The following is a 19,463-nucleotide window of genomic DNA, read 5'->3' on the forward strand; positions in this document are numbered from 1 at the left end:
TTTTGACAGAGTAGGAATAAATATTCTCTCAATCTTTTTTGAATTAGATTCCCTGTCATCAGCTTTTCAGCTATATTGACTTGATATTTATTTTTGGCTTTTCTGCTTCAGAATAAAACACAGTGAGGAAAATGTACAGGATGCTACAGGATGACTTATGTTGATGGTATCTATTTGCAGAATAATCAAATAGTGTAAGTTAACTAGCAGACAGAGAAAACCATAAAATATAATCTCTTGTTGTCTTATGTCTTATTTTGCCATTTCATGTATTTAGTGTCAGATGTGTCCTTTTGCATGATGAATTGTGGTGTTAGCTCAAAAACTCTAGAGAGGATCTGGTGCTGGAGTCACAATTTGAAGAACTGAAGTTCTCTATTTACACACAGAATGGGTACAGCATAAATTAAAGGCAACTCAAGATTCCAGGTTACAATACCACATCTCTGCCTGACAGTCTGCAGGGCAAGGCTGATGCACATCAGCAGGTAAGAGGACCAGACCCAGAGTCCTCAGGAAACTTTCTGTCACACCCCTGGTTGTGTGCCTGTTCTGGGGAGGAACATAATATTTCTGTCTCAGCTTAATATCACTTGCAACACATGCTCTTGGTTCTGTCATTGACACTGGGGATTAAGCCCAGGACCTCGGGATCGAAAAAAAATGAACTACCTGATCTAAAATGCCTGGTTTTGTTAGCTCTATGTGGTCCAGCCTCTGGAGGGGGACAGAGAGCTCTGAAGTGTGAGCTTTGGTTACACAGTCAAGCACCTTTATCAGCTCTATATTTAATAATCAAAAAAAGAATCCGGCATTTACTACTGGAGGAGCTGGTCATGTTCCCTGTATTAGGTTACCGAGCACTTTCCATTCCAACAGCTTCTTGCATTCTTGTTTTTGAGAAGCTAAAACACCTCCATTGTTTGCAGCAAGTTTTGGAAATTCAGTTGGGGAGAAAGCCCTCAGACTTGAGAAGAGCATTTTTTGTTTGTTGTTTTTTCCCCATGACATTCTATTCAGGTTTAGCTTTTGACAATCACTGTCACTCCTTCCTTGCTTCAGTTGTGAGCAAAAGTTGAGCTTCCTGCTGATATAATACCTGTATTCTAAGCAGATGGGCCCACACTGCCACCAAAAAAGCAGCAGATGTTGACAATGTTGCACCTGGAATAGTGACAGTGACTGCTTCTGGACCTGCTCAACCAGAGTTGATTGGGGCAGGAGAGAACCACCTCTGCATTACATACCTGGCCCAGTGGTTCATTCCCTTCTCTGGGGATTTTATGTGGGCAGGCTCTCCCCTACCTTTCCCAGATGGAGAGAGGCAGAATACTGGGTCAGGCTCCCCACAGATCCTACAAATCTCCCTGGTCATTTCTAGGAAAACTGCCTGCTCTTGCGAAGGCCTGTAGTGCAAGTGGTAGAAGTCTGTAATGCAGGGCAGGTGGTTACAGGTGCAAACCAAGAGGATGCCGAACGGAGGTGGTGTGACAGAACTGAGTTTTGCCTTTTTAAAAACCCAGGAAATTACATATGCAAAACTACATTAACAGAACATCATGTAGGTTGGCTACTCAGTCACCCAAAAGTTAGTGTGTCCTATACACTGAATAAGGCAGGGATCCAGTGGTTCTAAGGAGAAACAGCAGCATGTGATAATGTAATTGAAGACTATCCTAATGCAAACACCTAAGTGGGCAGAATTAAGGTTGCATGGGCACCCACAAATCTGGCATTTCTTAATTTTCAATTGTGGAATTTTTCAACCTTAAAGTCTTTTGAGCAGTTTTTTCCCTATGTTTTATTTTGGGGGGCGGGGGAAGGAGGGGTTGATTCATAGTATAAATATTGGGAACAGTTACATTAGGCATGAGACAGACATTTGCAAGGGATGTAAAAACCTTCATGCTTCAGAGCACAAAGCAACCACTCACTGCCTGGATGTAGGGTGAAAATACCCCTATAGGCATGTTAGTGAATAACTTCCTGCGGTGTGGGCTTTGCCCCGTTACCTGAAGCACACAGCAAAGGCTGCCAATGCACAGACAATACTCAATTAGATGCATCATTTGTCTGATCTGGTATGGAAATTCCTATGTTCCCTATATTTACTAAAAATAATTTCTTTTTTTTACTCTTCTAGCGCAGGTGTAAAGACAGAGCGAATATGCAGCAGGGCCGCCCAGAGGATTCAGGAGGCCTGGGGTCTTCGGCAGCGGGGAGCCCCTGCTTCGGCGGTAATTCAGTGGTGGGGGTTCTTCCGCTCTGGGATCCGCCGCTGAAGTGTCCCGAAAACCCGCGGCGGAGGCCCCTCACCGCCGAATTACCGCCAAAGACCTGGCATTTCGGCGGCGGGTCCCGCTTTGGCGGTAATTCAGCGGTGAGGGGTCCTTCTGCCCTGGGGTGGAAGACCCCCTGCCGCCAAAGACCCGGAGCAGAAGAAGCTCCGCGGGCCCGGGCCCCACAAGAGTTTTCCGGGGCCCCCGGAGCACGGGAAGGACTCCACTCCAGGGGCCCCGAAAACCTCTCGTGGGATTCTGGGGCAAATTGCCGCACTTGCCCCCCGCTCTGGGCGGCCCTGATATGCAGAATCCAGAGACCTGTGTTTTTCCAGTAACTAGGAAACTCCCAAATTATCTCCAACTCATTTTCTTTCTATCCTAAAGACTGCAAACGGATATGAGATGCTTTGCTCCCATCATCACACATCTCACACTGTGTTACCGTGTCACTGGCCGGATTCTGATCTCAGTCACACCAGTGTGAATGTAGAGTAGCTCTGCTGAAGTCAACTGGTTAATGAGGAGTCAAACCAGCCCATATCTTCCTCCACCAAATACAAACCACAATGGAATTTACTGAGTGTACACCTACACCATGACTGGTAAGAAACGTAATTATTATTCTCTTTTGAGCATCTCTTTGTGCATGTGGCAGTGAAATTCCATAGAAACATAATGGCCAGACAAAAGGTCCATCTAGCCTAGTATCCTGTCTTCCAACAGTGGCCAGTGCCAGGTGCCCCAGAGGGAATAAACAGAACAGGTAATCATCAAGTGATCCATCCCCTGTCACCCATTCCCAGCTTCTGGCAAACAGAGGCTAGGGACACCATCCCTGCCATCCTGGCTAATAGCCATTGATGGACCTATCCTCCATGAATTTATCTAGTTCTTTTTTAAACCTTGCTATAGTCTTGTCCTTCACAACATCCTCTGGCAAGGAGTTCCACAGGTTTACTTAGTATTTATCCCCGGGAGATGCATTTTTTTTTCATTTCTAGGCTCTTTGTATCTATAAGTCAAAAGTAATCATAGAATCAGTTACAGTCCCCACCACCTACAAGTGTTATTACCTCTAGGAGGATTTGTAACAGGGTGGAAAAATAATGCACATGGATACAAAGAATGTCTGTAAAACATACAGGTTTCAGAGTAGCAGCCGTGTTAGTCTGTATCCGCAAAAAAAACAGGAGTACTTGTGGCACCTTAAAGACTAACAAATTTATTTTAGCATGAGCTTTCGTGAGCTGCAGCTCACTTCTTCGGATGCATAGAATGGAACACACAGACAGGGGATATTTATACATACAGAGAACATGAAAAGGTGGAAATATGCATACCAACAGGCAGAGGACTCTTAATGCCTAAACAAAGACTGGGAATGGTTGGGTCATTACACCAATTGAATCTATTTCCCTATGTTAAGTTCTCCTCACACCTTCTATGGGCCATCTTAATTATCACTTCAAAAAGTTTTTTTCCTCCTGCTAACGATAGCTCATCTCAATTGATTAGACTCTGCCTGTTGGTATGCATACTTCCACCTTTTCATGTTCTCTGTATGTATAAATATCCCGTCTGTGTGTTCCATTCTATGCATCCGAAGAAGTGAGCTGCAGCTCACGAAAGCTCATGCTAAAATAAATTTGTTAGTCTTTAAGGTGCCACAAGTACTCCTGTTTTTTTTGTAAAACATACACTGGCTCCAATAGAACAGGGACACTTTAAGGCTACACAGACAGTGATACCAAATGTTTCCACCGGGGCTGCCTCATATTGGGCACCCAAATCTATATTTAGGCTCCTATATAAAAGGGGCACTGAGCATCCCTTGTGCCCTTTGAGGTCATTTGGATTAGGAAGAGAAAACCAATGACAATGAATAAACTCTCTAGCATTGATTATTTGCAGACATTGATAGATTATTTGCCTCCCTTCTAAACTAAACACTCCCAATCTATATCTCGCTTATTTTATAGAAGATTTGACCCACTGGATGGTTTCATGCATATTAACACAGAGTACGGTGACCAGAGGGCAAGTGTGAAAAATCAGGATGGGGGTAGGGGGTAATAGGAGCCTATATAAGAAAAAGCCCCCAAAATCAGGACTGTCCCTATAAAATCAGGGCATCTGGTCACTCTAACACAGAGTACACGATATTTCTGTAGCTGGAGCATGTCCTATCTCTAATGGAAAGCATGTGGGGAATACAAAGAGAACATTCCCTAGGAGTGTCCTTTGATGTATTTCAGCTGTAGTATGTGCATACGCTGTTTCACAGGAACAATCACAGGGGTTATGAGTGATCTGCACTCATTACTTTATTGATTAATTGTAATCTTTATTTTTTTTCACCAGCAGAGGAGAGCGTTTCTGGAATAAATGGCAGAGAGAAACCACACCACGGTGACCGAGTTCATTTTCATAGGATTCACAGATCATCCAGAGCTGCAGATCCCCCTCTTTATGTTGTTCCTAGTGATGTATGTGGTCAGCCTGATGGGGAATCTTGGGATGATAGCGTTAATCATGGTCGAAACCCGACTTCATACCCCCATGTACTTTTTCCTAAGCCAGATGTCCATTGTAGACATTGGCTATTCCACTGCCATAGCTCCCAGGTTGCTAATGACCTTTGTAGCAGAGACTAGAACCATTCCTTTGATTGAGTGTGCGGCACAACTATTCTTCGTCTGTTTCTTTGTGACCAGCGAATGTTGCCTCCTGGCTGTGATTGCATATGACCGCTTCAAAGCTATCTGTAATCCTCTGCTATACAGAGCCATTATGTCCAAGAGACACTGTGTCCTGTACGTGGCTGGTACATACTTATGTGGCTCTGTGAATTCAATTGTGCAAACGCTATTTATATTCAGTCTGTCCTTCTGCAGCTCCAATGTTGTCAACCATTTCTTCTGTGATGTGCCCCCTATGCTGAAGCTGTCCTGCTCTGACACCCATGTCACTGACCTTGTACTTTTCACTTTCTCTACTGTAATTGTCACAACTACTTTCCTGGGTGTCCTAATCTCCTACATGTGCATCCTTGTGGCCATTCTTAGGATCCGTTCTGCCAAGGGGAGACGCAAAACCTTTTCCACCTGCGCCTCCCACTTGACAGTCGTCACTATGTTTTATGGGACGCTGATATGTATATATTTAAGACCCAGTTCTAGCTATTTGATGGACCAAGACAAGGTTACCTCTGTGTTTTATGCCCTTGTGATCCCCATGTTGAATCCCCTGATCTACAGCCTGAGAAACAAGGAGGTAAATGATGCCTTTAAAAGGATGATATACAGGAAGATTTTTTCTTGGTAATTATAATCATTATATTTTAACCAATAAACAGTAGATGAAAGAAGAGTGAGTTCTCTGTATCATTATCCTTATTTCTATGACTCAGACACTCCATGTGATGTACAGAAAATAATATGATGTAACACAGTCAAATACAACATTAGAAATTGGTGTTTTTAAGATCCATGAATGAGGGTCTGGGACACTATGTAGAATCGGCAAGATGCTCTGGCATTTGGCTTAAAGGACAATTGCTGTTGCCTTTTATGTTTTAGGCCAGGTTGGAGTTCAGGTGAGAGAATGAGAAGATCGTATGTATCCTTCATGAGTTCTGAGATTTCATCCAGTGGAGGGCACTGTTAAACATACAGAATAGAAGCAACCAAACTGAGGTAACGATTATCAAAGCTCAGCTTAGGGAGATAGGTCGTGTTATCAGAATGTGTAACGATAAATTCCCCAGAAAAGTCCTCTATGGTGAGCTTAGGGACTTAGTCTGAATAATGCAGAGTTGAGCTTTATCATGCAGAACTAGCCTGCACCAAATCAGAGCATCTTTTCTCATCGCTGCATCGTGCCGACATTAAGAGGATGTTGTTTTACTCTTGAGTTCTCAACATAAGAGGTTGTTTCCAGGCAACACAACCAGCCTCCCTGTCTCCACGGTTAGATGGAAGGGGAGCATCCCAAAACTTAATAGGGATTTCAAACCCTTTTTTCTGTTTAACATGGGGTCACAGGCCAGAGAATTCTGAGAACCACTGGTTTTACTCATTGAAAACTGTTGCCCTTTTATGTATGGCATTTTATTTATTTATCTTCTCTCCAACCTATGAAAGAGTTTCTCTGGCAATCCTGAAATTATATCAATGGTCTGCTTTGTTTGGCTTTCTTTGGAATTTGTAAACATTGAGACAGGTTCATCCCTGAAGTAATTCCCTTGAGAATGATATGGGGACAGATCAAGAACGAATGTAGTCCAATCAATTTAGAATGATGTACAATTGTGATGTGCTAGTACACATTATGAAGTTGTAGTGTGATGGGGCTATCAATATTCATAGCACTAGCAAGCTTGCTCACACACTGTGATGTTTGAATATTCATACTGGATACGCGTTGGTTAGTCCAGGGAAGTTTTGTCTGAATCATTGATCGCTTAAATCCTCTTCTTATGCTCCTAGGAATACTGCTTATGATTTTTCCATATATGTGCAAAATGGAATGGAGTTATAGTGCCAACATAAAAGGACATCAAAGTTACTCTATTGATTAACATTGTGATGTTCTTAAACTGGCAATATGTGTGGGCCAAAGTCATTTTGCTTCCACTGCTATTTTCCTTTCAACACTTTAATACAGGATTGGAAACCCCATAGTGCAATCGACAACTGCCCATGAGCAAATACACATTTTAAATGAGCAGTTAGACATCCAGTTCCCTGGGCAACTCCCTGGAATGTGAGTTTGACGCCTTTTGAATATCTCCACTTAAACTCCTGCAGTCTGAACCAATATTGACTGAAGTCAATCAGAGCCTTTTCATTGGCTTCAATGAGCTTTGGATTTGTTTCTTGTTGGGAGTGTTTGAAAATTTTCCATCTAAACTTTCTGTTGATGGGGAAGAAAAGGAGTGGTTGCCTGGTAGGGGTATCTGGTCATCGGAAGAGGCTGATCATAAGGTTACCTGACAGAGGGTAAGCTGGTTATAAGAGGGCAGAAGCTCCTCTATTTGGGTTCTACCTGGCCATGTTTGACCAGCTAGATCTGAGAGGAGCTGCATGTAGGAGCTAGATGAGGAGGGGAAGGAGCAGGCTGTCTGAACACAGATGGATACCCCAGAGGACGCCCAAGGAAAGGATCAGCTAGTGAGGTCCATTGAAGTTAGGATGAGTGTCCTTTTTTAAATGAGCTTGTGCTTTATTAGTGAAGCATTTGCTCTACAGTGTTAGATTCCAGTTCAGAGTGTCCCTCTCTGTGTTACATTCTTTACACACATTGTGTGGCCCTGTGGGGGAGTTCGGCTGTAACCCAGAAGGCTCACGCTGTTCTTTGGCATTCTAGGACAGGGGGTGTTTAAGTTACGGCAGAGTCTGAACAGTCATCCCTGAGCCCAGGGACCAGGCAGCTAGATAGCAGGTTCTAGCTCTCCAGAAAGGGCGCTAGGCAGAGCTCCTACACCCTGATTGTGTGCCTACGAACCACGACACTGCAGCAGTGACTGGCTCCATTCAGTCTCTGGCAGCTTAAAACATCTGGAAGTCCAGGCTGGGATTCCCCTCAACACAAGCTGGTGGGTATCCAGCAAGGGGAGCTGAAGGGGGTCTGTGACAAATGCTCCCTTTCGATAGTGTATTCTTTGCAGCCTCACGGTCATTCCTGAACCTGGGAGACTGAATTCTCAAGATGAACAGGCTTGGATTCCATATTTTTTTAATATATATATATTTTGGAACAAGCCACAGAATACAGTTAAAACAAAGGAAATCAGAGCTATGACACAGAATTCACTATTTATCACTTGTTTATTGATAAGCACAAATCCCAATAATTATATTAACTGAGAACAAACCTTCCTGTTTATCATCCTTCTAAAGGCGTCCTTCACCTCCTTGTTCCTCAGGCTGTAGATCAGGGGGTTCAGCATGGGAATTATGAGTATATAAAACACAGAGATGATCTTGTCTGGGTCTGTGGTATAGCCGGAACTGGGTCGTAAATACATGAAGATCACAGTCCCGTAAAAATTGTGACGGCTGTCAGGTGGGAGGCACAGGTGGAGAAGGTTTTGTATCTGCCCTTGGCAGAGTGGATCTTCAGGATGGCAATGAGGATGTACATGTAGGAGAATAGTACAATGAGAATAGTCGTCATGACCACTATAGTGGACAAGGTGAAATGCACCATGTTAGCACTGTGGGTGTCAGAGCAGGACAGCTTAAGAATTGGGGGGATGTCACAGAAGAAATGGTTGATGACATTGGAGTCACAGAAGGACAGGGTAAATATAAATGGAGTCTGAATAACTGCATTCACAAAGCCACATATGTATGAAGCAACTACTAGTAATACACAAAGTCTCTTTGACATGACGACGCTATAGAGCAAGGGGTTACAGATGGCTGTGAAGCGATCATATGCCATTACCGCCAACAGGCAAGCTTCATTGGTCAGAAAGTTACAGACAAAGAAAAATTGTGCTGCGCATGCAGCGAGAGAAATGGGTTTGGCCTGAACCACAAAAGTCATCAGCAACCGGGGAGCAACCACTGAGGAATTACCAACATCAGCAAGAGACAAATTGCTGAGGAAATAGTACATGGGGGTGTGGAGTCGGGAGTTGAACCTGATCAACATGATCATTCCTAGATTCCCCGCCAGGGTGATAACATAGATCATTAGGAACGACACAAAGAGGGGGACCTGAAGCTCAGGATGATCCATGAATCCCTGGAAAATGAAGTCCGTAACCATGGTGTGATTTCCCTCTGCCATTTCTTCCAACCATGTTTTCCTTTACAGGGAAAAAGTGAAATGTACAATTAAACAGGAGCCAAGAAAGGACCAAGAGTGGATCCTTCACACTCATTCTGACTTCCCTCGTGAAATATTGTACCAACCCGAGGCAGTGGGAATACGTCAGGGGACAATCCTAGGGAATACACTGTTTGCATTACACTCACACTGTCCACTACATCTAAGGCTTTGTCATGCTGAGAATTAGCACATACTGTGTATTAAAGTGCATCCGACCTGATAGTCTATACAGTCAGAGGCAACAGAGAATGGTAATGTTCCGTATGAAAAGCAAAGTCAATGAATAAACCGAGAGACCAGTGAATTGTCTAGAGTTCATTCACTAGCCCTGCTTTTCTGTTCCTGATCCTACGGATATCCCTGGGAGCTCTGGTACTCATTCCCTTTGAAAACTAGAACTGGAAAGAAATTTCAATTGAATGTTTTCCCCCCCCAGAAAAAACGCAGATTCAGCAACACCAAAATCTTTTTAGTTTACATGACTTGTAAGTTTCAACATTTCCTTTTTTTTTTTAATTAATCATTTAAAAATGCTCAAAGAAAACAAAACTTTTTTAAACCTGAAACATTGTTTGACCCTGATTTTTCTTTTACTGTAAGATTTGCTGAAAATTTCAAATAAATTCCATGACCCAAAATGATTTTTTTCTGACTTTTTGAAATTGCTACAAACCAAAAACATCTGTTATTCACACAGCTGTATTGAAAACACAGGCCAGTTTAAAATGCATTAACTAAATATGGATTTAGACCCCTAATAGTGGACATCTGTAATAGAGATCTGTTATAAACCCACTGCAATAAAATGTACCTTTTGCAGATGTGCATTATAACTATTTTCTCCCACACATTGCAAATCTTTCTACACGGCAGTGATGCTTTTAGTCTATACCACCTAAAAGCCTTTTCTGTGTAGATTCAGCAGGGAAAGTGCTATGGTATCAGGCAACCTCATCTGCAAGCTACTGGTTTTGGCTTATCCAACACTAGGCACTGACAGGTTCTTGCTGAGTGTAGACCCGGGCAAGTCTCAGGTACTCACAGAAAATGGAAGCACATGGGCAGAATTCAGGGAGAATGTTACCACTAGGGTTCCCTGAGTGATGGGGGTGGGTTAGCTAGAGCGTGCAGAGAGCTGCATGAGCAACTGGCTTGAAGATGAACCAGAGCCTGGCCTCACACCCTGTTTGTCTGACAGCACTGGCCAGCCTGAGTGGACAGAGACTGCACACAGGATATAAAATGCTTCTGTGATTAAGCTCTCCCTGCACTGATACATGACAGCCATTGCCCCCAGAACACGAGCAGAACAGGGCAGGAAATGGTTTTCCTAGACCATGAAAAAGTTTGAGATATTGACGCTTTTTCCTGTCTTGAATTGGGACGGAGTCAAAACATTGAAATTTTTTGCTAACCAAAAATCAGGAAAAGAAATAAATTCAGGTCAATTGAAATATTTTATTTTGATACATTCTAGATCATCTATATCATGGTTTGGCTGCAAACATTTTTTTTAGCTGCAATTAGCTGAAATTTCAAAACAACTTTTTACGTTGAATCATGAAAATAGATTTTTTTTATTTTGAAACAAAAACATTTCAACAATTTATAAGCTTCCCCCCCCAAATGTTCATGTTGAAAAATTTGCCCAAACTGATCCTTTCCCGCAAACCATTCCAGTTTTGATGAATGGGTGATGAAAAAAGTGTTCAGTGGGAACATACCTGACCAGCCCTGATCACAACATTTTCTCTGAAAGCGATGATACAGACAGACTCCCCATTTTCTGTTTGATACATTCCATTATGATCTCCATTTGCTTCAAGAAAACAGGAAATGGGCTACCTCTTAATTAGCCCAACGACTTCAGCTGAGCTACCCTGAGTGCATACCTGTGTGCATGAGAACAGTGTGCGGTCAGCAATGTTGCTGAAATTAATATGAGACGTATGCCGATGGCAGTGAAGTATCTCATTCCTGTTTTGGATTTTTAGTCTAGATAGAAAGTTACCTGAAAATAGCTTGGGTATTTCCTATTTATTAAACAAACTGCTCTCAATCTCGCCAGTTCCTTCTGCCATGCTGCTTGTGTCAGGGGTTTAAAAAGTTAAATTAAATATACAGAACACAGGAATTTACAGAACAGGTCCCCTAATGATCTATTTATTTATGGTGGTAGTCATTACAGTATGCTTCAGAGGTAGGTGCAAGCCATCGTAATAAGCATTATGGAATAACATGGTTATGGGGGAAGTTTCCTCCTCAGTTTAGTCAGTAACCTCCAACAAACCCCATGTCCCAAAGCCTGTAAACATAGTCACCATTCCAATGCAAATACAGATACTTTTAATATTCATAACCTATGTCAAATCCTTTTTTGGACGATTAAGTAGATAGATATAAGGGTGTATGGGGATAGATTCAATAGATAGTTCAATAGAACTATGGCCCACTTACACCAGCTGCAAATTTTGCCCATTAATTCCAATAGAGCTGTACTGACTTACACCATGTTGAGATCTGACCCATTGACGGCTAAGGGGCTACTGGAGGCTATTGAGATTGAAATTCTATTTTTTAATCTCAGAACAGGCACCGCAATGAAAGTGCTTTGCAGCCTTTCCACAGACCTTCCCCTGTTTTCTCTTCCTCCTGTAATGTGAATTCTGACCTGCAGAGAATATTTGAAGACCATGGATGAGTGTAAAGTGGAATCATGTATTGGATCTGATTTAGGCTGCACATATTCTGTGTATAGACTGAGAACCTCTAGCCCCATGGAAGTCATTCCATCACCTTAAACCCGAACTAAATCTTCTTTCTTTCAGGATCAGAATTCTTGGTATTAACGGAAAAGTGAAAGTTATTTAGACTGAATAAATTACACAAAACATAAAATATTAGACATCCAAACACCTTATTTTCAATTTCCCCCCTTAATCTATTTTGTTCTTACCAAAATAAATACATCCAACAGTCAGGAAACTATATTTTATGCTGAAACAAAAACAAAACAAACATAAGGTTGAAATGGCCAAAAATCCGAATGCAGAAAAAACTAACCTCAAAAGAATAATCAGAGATAATATTTATTCCACTTCTGTTGGCGCCAGACCCGGGAGACTTACCCGTGGCGAGAGCGATTTCATCCTTCTCTCTAAACGCTGGTGTGTTGATGATGCAGACTATTTATATTTGCTTCAGTGGCCACCAGGGACAGCACCTCAAGACTCAGAATCACAGGTGAGGCAGAAATGAGATCATTAAATATCCTATACGTCCTTTTGGAGATTGGGGATAATCACCAAGATTCGTTGTCTCCAATAGTTGGGCATAAGTTCAAGTGTCCTCTGTATTCTCCTTCTTTTAGTTTCCAAATGAGCTGCCCCCATTGCCCTGAATCAGAGAAGTTCTCAACTGGTAGCCCCGTCGCTGCCAGGAGTACACTGTGACATATATTTCATAACAAAGTTTTGAATCTCAGTTGGCATGTTCTGTGTCTCTGGACTGATGGCTAGATGAAGATCTGATATTGTTCTTTGCACAGGCAATATGGGACACCAGTTTTCACAGATCATTTCTTGGCCTGGAATAACATGAGCAGAGTGGCTAATAAGATTGTGTCCCATCCCTGTGTTTCGCCAGAAGTGAGATGGCAGTGAAAGTTAACACTACAGACAGAAGCTGAAATTTCTGTCTTTGCTGTTCTTGTTGTTCCCTTTTTGTGTTTGTTTGTCTTGTTTTGTCTTCTAAAAACGGGATCAGACTTCAACAACAATAGGAGCATTAATTACAGTTCCAGACCATCTCAACTAACTAAAAAATGAGAAAGCCGAGCAGTGGACATGAGCACAGCATAACCCTGGAAAAAGCTAGAGAGAGCTTCTGTTACTGCTGGCTACATAAGCTGGGGGTGGTAAAGTAAAAAAGTGGTAATATGTGAATTTAAGGCAGTAGAGCTATTCCTGAATAGCTCCTGGTATGGACACTCTTAATTTACTGGATTAAACTAAACCAGAAAATGGCATTCTTAGTTGAGGCCATGTAAGGAGTTACATTAGACAGCTGTAGAGTCAGTTTCCCGTGTCGACCAGCCCTAAAGCAATAGAATTGTCTCACTGGTGAGAATAGGGCTAATCAGTATACAGCAATGAGGAGAAAAAAAATTGTATGAGCAAAAGAGCTCTGTGAATAGCTGCTTTCTTGGTTTGCTGGCTATTCTGAAACATACATGAAAAATTTAGTTTCTGGTTGACCCAAATTGATATTTTTTTTAAAAAATTCAAATTTTTTGGCCGACTGACAAGTTGAATGAAATGTTTGATCAGTTGCTGTTTTTGCAATTGTTATATTTTTTAATTAAATTGAAGTAAATTTTGAAACAAAAAGTCTTTTAAATGGGAAACTTAAAATATTTTGACCTTTTAGATTTTTCTGAGGTTTCAGATCAAAGCAAAACAGTCCAGCTCATTTGACACAGATTCATGAAATATTTCAGTTAACCCAAATCTGTGTTGCTCAGAAAAAAAGTATTTTGGTCCAACTCCCCTCTCAACCCCAGCTCTAATGAACAATATATCGTATTGCTCAGAGTAAAACTAGCCCAATTCAGATTAGTCATGAGGCTCACATTTTCAACAGTGAGGGTGGTTAACGGCTGGAATGAACTACCATGGGAAGTGATGGTTTATCCAGCTAGAGCTGCTGTGAAATCAAGACCTGATGGCTGTCCGGAAGATACACTTAATAAAATGCCAGTTAAGGGGCTTAATACCAAAGGTAACTGTATAGGAGTGTGACCTGAGTTATACAGTCAGACTAAATGATCTCATTGTCCTTTCTAGCCCTTAAAATATATGATCAATTTATAGCATTGCTGTAAGTAAACCTAGAAAATCACTATATGGCATTGACAACGAGGAGTCCTGTGGCACCTTAAAGACTAACAAATTTATTTGGGCATAAGCTCTGGGTTCCGGCCCACGATAGCTTATGCCCAAATAAATTTGTTAGTCTTTAAGGTGCCACAGGACTCCTCGTTGTCTTTGCTGAAACAGACTAACACAACTACCTCTCTGAAATATATGGCATTGGTGGGAGTAACGTTACATGAGCATTATTATTGATATTACTTCATTAATTAATTAGTATTGGGCTTAATTCCAGCCCCATTCTGTTAGGTGCTGGACCAACATATAACAAAAAAACCAACCTCTGGCCAAAGGAGCTTGTAATATAAACTTAAAATAAGAGCCAACGGTGCAGATGACAAACAGATGGGGAGCAGCACAAGGTGACAACAAGATGATTGAGAATAAAGCCGTATAACGAGTATATAGAGCCTTGTCAGAATTGGATTTTTTTAAGTTTGTTATAATTTTAATTGATATTATCAATGTTTATTTTTAAGCCTTTTTTATTTTAAAAGTTTAAACCTTTACAATTGCGGGAAATTATGGGGATCAGACAATGGGAGGTCAGACATCAATTTTTTAATGACAGCCGACACTGAGATTCAAAAAGTTAAAGCTTTATAACTGCCAACATGACATGTCAAAATATACAACATAAATATCCTTAAATCAAACTCTAATACATTCTCAAGCTGTAATTTTTCTTCTTTTGCCTAGCTGTAAATTTCAATTATTATTGATGGCAACATTTTTTTCATTGGTTTGTGTGCATACGGTGAAATCAATATTTACCAACATTTATTGAGAAAAACCTGTTCCTTCCAAGCCTAAGTATATATGACAACACCGTTAAGAATAGATGTATATAGCGCTAGTATGAATATCGATGTGATCAATATAAAGACAAGTGCAAAGTACTTCACTCTAGAAGGAAAACTCAAATGCATAAATACAACGTGGGGAATAACTAGCTAGGGAGAAGTGCTGCTGAGATGGATCTGGGAGTTCAAGTGCATCACAAGTTGAGTATGAGCCAACAACGAGATGCAGTTGTGAAAAAGTCTGTCTGGGGTGTATTACCAGGTGCGTTGTATGTCAGACCAGGGCGGTGATTGTTTGGCTCTGCTTGGCGCTGGTGAGGCCTCAGTTGAAGTTCTGTGTCTAGGTTTGGGAGCCGCACTTTAGAAAAGACGTGGGCAAATAGGAGAGAGTCCAGAGGGGAACGACAAAAAGGGTTTACAAAGCCTGATTTATTAGGAAAGGTTTGAAAAAAAATTGGGCATGTTTGGTTTTGAGACAAGACGACTGAGGAGGGACCTGATAAGTCTTCATCTCCGCTAAGGGCTGTTATACAGGGGACAGAGATCAACTCTGGCAGGCCGTATGAAGCCCAGACACCAAAGAGAGAAAAAGCATTGAATTCTCATAGTGCAAGTTACATACTGAGCATTAATTAAAGCAACACATTAAGAAATTAAGCACATTTATTTAATTTTTAATCTCAGATAACCTTGCAGGTTACTCTACATTTTAAATAGAGTAATGGTCAAGAAACAAGGAAAGGTGCCTATATTCCGACAGCCACATAATGACAGGACATTAGGTAACACTGGTCCTCTCAAGCAATTGTAAAACATAATTTCCACATGCTACATCAGTTCTTTGAGTTTCATTTAATTCTTGTACAACATTTGTGATACACAAACCAAGGCAATGACACATAGACCATACTACGATCCTTCTTCCAATTGTTCTTCTCAATTGACTGGAATTGTCATGGTGAACAAATTAGCTGAGAATGTTTTTCCAGTCTATCACCCTCTTAAGAGCATCCTTAACCTCCTTGTTCCTCAGGCTGTAGATCAGGGGGTTCAACATGGGGATCAGCAGGGTATAAAACACAGCAGAGATTTTCTCCTGTTCCAGTGAGTAGCTGGAACTGGGTTGTATGTGGCTTAAGCTGACAGGTCCATAGAACATGGTGACAGCTGTCAGATGAGAGGCACAGGTGGAGAAAGCTTTACGCCTGCCCTTGGCAGAGCGGATCCTCAGGATGGAGAAGAGGATGTATAGATAAGAGATTATGACAATCAGGAGGGTGGACATGGCAATAATCCCAGAGAACGTTACAAGCAAAATCTCATTGATGTGGTGATCAGAGCAGGCGAGCTTCAGCAATGGGTTAGTGTCATAAAAATAATGATTGATGACGTTGGGCCCGCAGAATGACAACCTCAGCAAGCCACATGTGTGGGTCAGTGAGTTCACGAGCCCCCCTACATATGAGCTGGCCACTAGATGAATACAGACTCTTTTAGACATAACAGCAGTGTAGAGCAGAGGGTTACAGATGGCTACATAGCGGTCATATGCCATCATTGCCAGCAGGAACCCTTCTGTGGTCACAAACACGACAAAAGAGAAGTGTTGGGCAATACAGGCAGAGTAAGAAATGCTTTTACTCCTCACTAAGAAATTCACCAGCATCCTTGGAGCGAAGATTGAGGAGTAGAAGAGGTCAACAACAGACAGGTTACCAAGGAAGAAGTACATGGGGGTATGGAGTCGGGGATCAACTCTGATCAACACAATCATTCCAAGATTCCCCACCAGCGTAAGAACATAGATCACTAGGAATACCATGAAGAGGGGTATCTGTAGCTCCTGACGATCCGTCAGCCCCAGGAGGATGAACTGGGTCACCGTGCTATGATTGCCCTCAGCCATTTATACAGGGGTGCATGAAACCATACCTGCCGGGATAATAAGAGTGAGCAGCATGGAAGAAGGAAATTTCATGGCATGAATTAAATCTGAATGACACCATTGGTCTTGAATGTAGGTAGTGAATATCTTACAGGAAACCAGCCACCGAGATGTCTGGGAAGAGTTGGGATGGAGCTTTAGATTTACACTCACTTTTTAACAGGGCTGAGATTTTCAAGGCTGTCTAGGAGATTTAGACATCCAACTCTCCATAAAATTGACTGGAATTAGACATCCAGTTCCCCATAGGGAGTTTCCAGATTTATGTACATTATCACAAATTTTCTCCAATGAAATATACCTGGTATGTGTTTGAGTTTGAGCTGGGTACTTTATATTGTCTGCTCGCTGAGGGTAAGTTAGAAAGCACTCATACTTTTTAGATCCTTCCAGATTAGGGTGACCAGACAGTAAATGGGAAAAATCAAGATGGGGGTGGGGGGTAATAGGAGCCTATATAAGAAAAAGACCCAGAAATCGGGACTGTCCCTATAAAATCGGGACATCTGGTCACCTTATTCCAGATAATCCTTTTAGATGACCACAATGTTTGTTATGTCCCAGTCACTTGGTTACTGCTGCTTCGTAACACATCCCCTGGCAGTGTTGCTCATCCCAAGCATTTGAAAACCATGAATCAGGCTTCCAAAAATCATGCAATTGGCTTAAAATCTTGGGATCTTTTAAAAAATAATACACCCAGAGTTTAGAGAGCGGTCAGGGAAGTGTCATTCTGTTTTGTGCACGATTTTTATAGTTCAGAATTTGATTTCGTAAGAAGGCAAAACTATGTAACACCTCAAAAGTGAGGCTGTCTCCATTTACTTCCTTCTTCTGGCTCCCCCTTCCCCATTTCATCAAACACAAACAGCTTGTTTTCAACCGAAGGCCCTTCCCAGTCTATTTACACAGTGAGGCTCATGTGCTATTGCAATGTCATCTACCACCTCCACCCTTCCAATGCTACCCAGTGGTTACATTTTTCAAACAAACAGAACCATGACTGCGGCTGCTGCAGTGCAAATAATTATTGTTATTTCCTCCTTATGGTTAGAGATCGGCCACACAAGAACCCACTGGCTCCAAGTGTCCGTCCTCCTCCCTCCCTCACCCACACGCATACACAACACTGGGTAACGGTCAGACTGGCACTAGGGGCACTAACTGAGATCGTCTTTCAATTCCTGGCTCTGCTACAGACCCCCTGTGTGATTTTGGACAAAGCAAAGATTTCCTCTTTGCCTCAATTCCCTCTCTGTAAAATGTAGATAATAATCCTTCCTTTCGCCCACCCTCTTCTGTCTTGTTTATTAGACTGTAAGCTCTTGAGGGCGGGAACTCTCTGTTACTATGTTTTTCCAGAGAACCTAGTACAGTGGGGGCATTGACCTCTAATTGACAACACAACAGCAATAAATACAAATTTTACAACCCTGACTTATCTCTATATTTGGCTGGAACCAAAGCCCAGAATCTGAAAATCCTCAAAGGTTGAAGAAGTCAGATCTGAATCTGATTCCAGATCTGAAGTGTGTAACTCAGGTTCATCTCTATGTATAATACTGGAGTCTTACCTAATATCCATCTGGACCTTTCAGGGTCTTCCATGAACCATGTCCATTGCCACTGCAATTTATCCTGAGACAGAAGAATGAACAAACAAACAATGTCTGTCTTAAGTTGCAAAACTGTTGACTGCACTAACATCACATTTCCAAGTACATGGAGAAAATGGAAAGTTATGTCCAGGAATCAGAACCAAAGGAAAATAGCTATGCCACCTCCACTGAAAGAAAGAAGTATTGTATCACAGCTACTGGCGGAAGAGAGTGTCCAATCACTCCTTATCCCTAAGGGATCATGTTAGGGCACCAACAACCTTTATATATTAATTTCTGTGTCATTTAGAGATCACGTGCCTGAAGTCACACCTCCAATTGTAGTCTCAAGGCAGGCACAGAGGGGCTCATTACAATGCCTTTCTTGGTGCCCTAACATGCTTAGTAGATTTGGTTATTTGCCTTTGCTTAGTTTTATGGAAAGCTCTTGCTGTTTTGCTGACCCACAGGGAGAAGTCTCAAGAGCAGTGTCACTGAAAACGAATGGTTCAGTCTTTCCTTCCGTAGGGAGGACTCAGTGAATTTGGTGTCAAAGTTAGGCTTAAAAGAAATCCAGACATGTTTAACTATGGAAAAAGCACAGTTACAGCAAACAAACAACTTTAACTTTGTTCTGCGTAGATGCCAAGCAATCAAACTACCCTTACAATTAGTGCCTAATAGTGCCTTACAATTTACCACCCCTGATTGGGTAAAACTGATTTTTCATACAGTTTTAAGGCCAGAAGAGGTCAATATGATCATCTAATCTGATCTCCTGCATAGCAAAACCTTGCCCAGTAATTTCTGTATCAAGCCCGTAATTATTATTTTTTTTAGCTCTCACACATCTTTTAGCTAGATACCCAGTTGGAAAGACTTCAAGTGACAGACAATCCACCATTAGCAGGAGTGTTGGAAGCAAGACAGGCCAAGTAATTCTTCCACTCTACACAGCTCTAATAAGGCATCAACTGCAGTATCGTGTCCAGTTCTGAGCGCCACATTTCAGGAAACATGTGGACAAACTGGAGAGAGTCCTGAGAAGAGCAACAAAAATGATG

At 41.8% G+C, this 19,463-nt stretch overlaps 2 protein-coding genes and 1 pseudogene across 3 annotated transcripts; 1 reads left to right on the forward strand and 2 right to left on the reverse strand.

Annotated features, from left to right (window-relative positions):
- The first annotated feature begins 285 nt into the window (after positions 1-285).
- LOC120395028 (olfactory receptor 1019-like) lies at positions 286-5,606 on the forward strand. 2 transcript variants are annotated; one of them, XM_039519205.1, is made up of 4 exons: positions 286-488; positions 2,144-2,237; positions 2,667-2,884; positions 4,644-5,606. In XM_039519205.1, the coding sequence occupies exon 4, from the start codon at positions 4,668-4,670 to the stop codon at positions 5,604-5,606; it is 939 nt and encodes a 312-aa protein (XP_039375139.1). In that variant the 5' UTR covers positions 286-488; positions 2,144-2,237; positions 2,667-2,884; positions 4,644-4,667. The 2 variants fall into 2 exon arrangements, with proteins under 2 accessions (XP_039375139.1, XP_039375138.1); XM_039519204.1 differs by lacking the exon at positions 2,144-2,237.
- A 2,530-nt stretch (positions 5,607-8,136) lies between these two features.
- On the reverse strand, positions 8,137-9,080 carry LOC120395012 (annotated as a pseudogene).
- A 6,651-nt stretch (positions 9,081-15,731) lies between these two features.
- LOC120395025 (olfactory receptor-like protein COR8) lies at positions 15,732-17,024 on the reverse strand. The gene has a single exon (XM_039519201.1). It carries the CDS (start codon positions 16,760-16,762, stop codon positions 15,824-15,826), a length of 939 nt encoding a protein of 312 aa, XP_039375135.1. The 5' UTR covers positions 16,763-17,024; the 3' UTR covers positions 15,732-15,823.
- Positions 17,025-19,463: the final 2,439 nt, after the last annotated feature.

This window comes from Mauremys reevesii, unplaced genomic scaffold (genome assembly GCF_016161935.1).
Source record: "Mauremys reevesii isolate NIE-2019 unplaced genomic scaffold, ASM1616193v1 Contig9, whole genome shotgun sequence".
Lineage (NCBI taxonomy): Eukaryota > Metazoa > Chordata > Testudines > Geoemydidae > Mauremys > Mauremys reevesii.

Coding starts and splice junctions, on each gene's coding strand:
- LOC120395028 (XM_039519205.1), top strand. CDS start 4,668: ATGGCAGAGAGAAACCACACCACGGTGACCGAGTTCATTTTCATAGGA.
- LOC120395025 (XM_039519201.1), bottom strand. CDS start 16,762: ATGGCTGAGGGCAATCATAGCACGGTGACCCAGTTCATCCTCCTGGGG.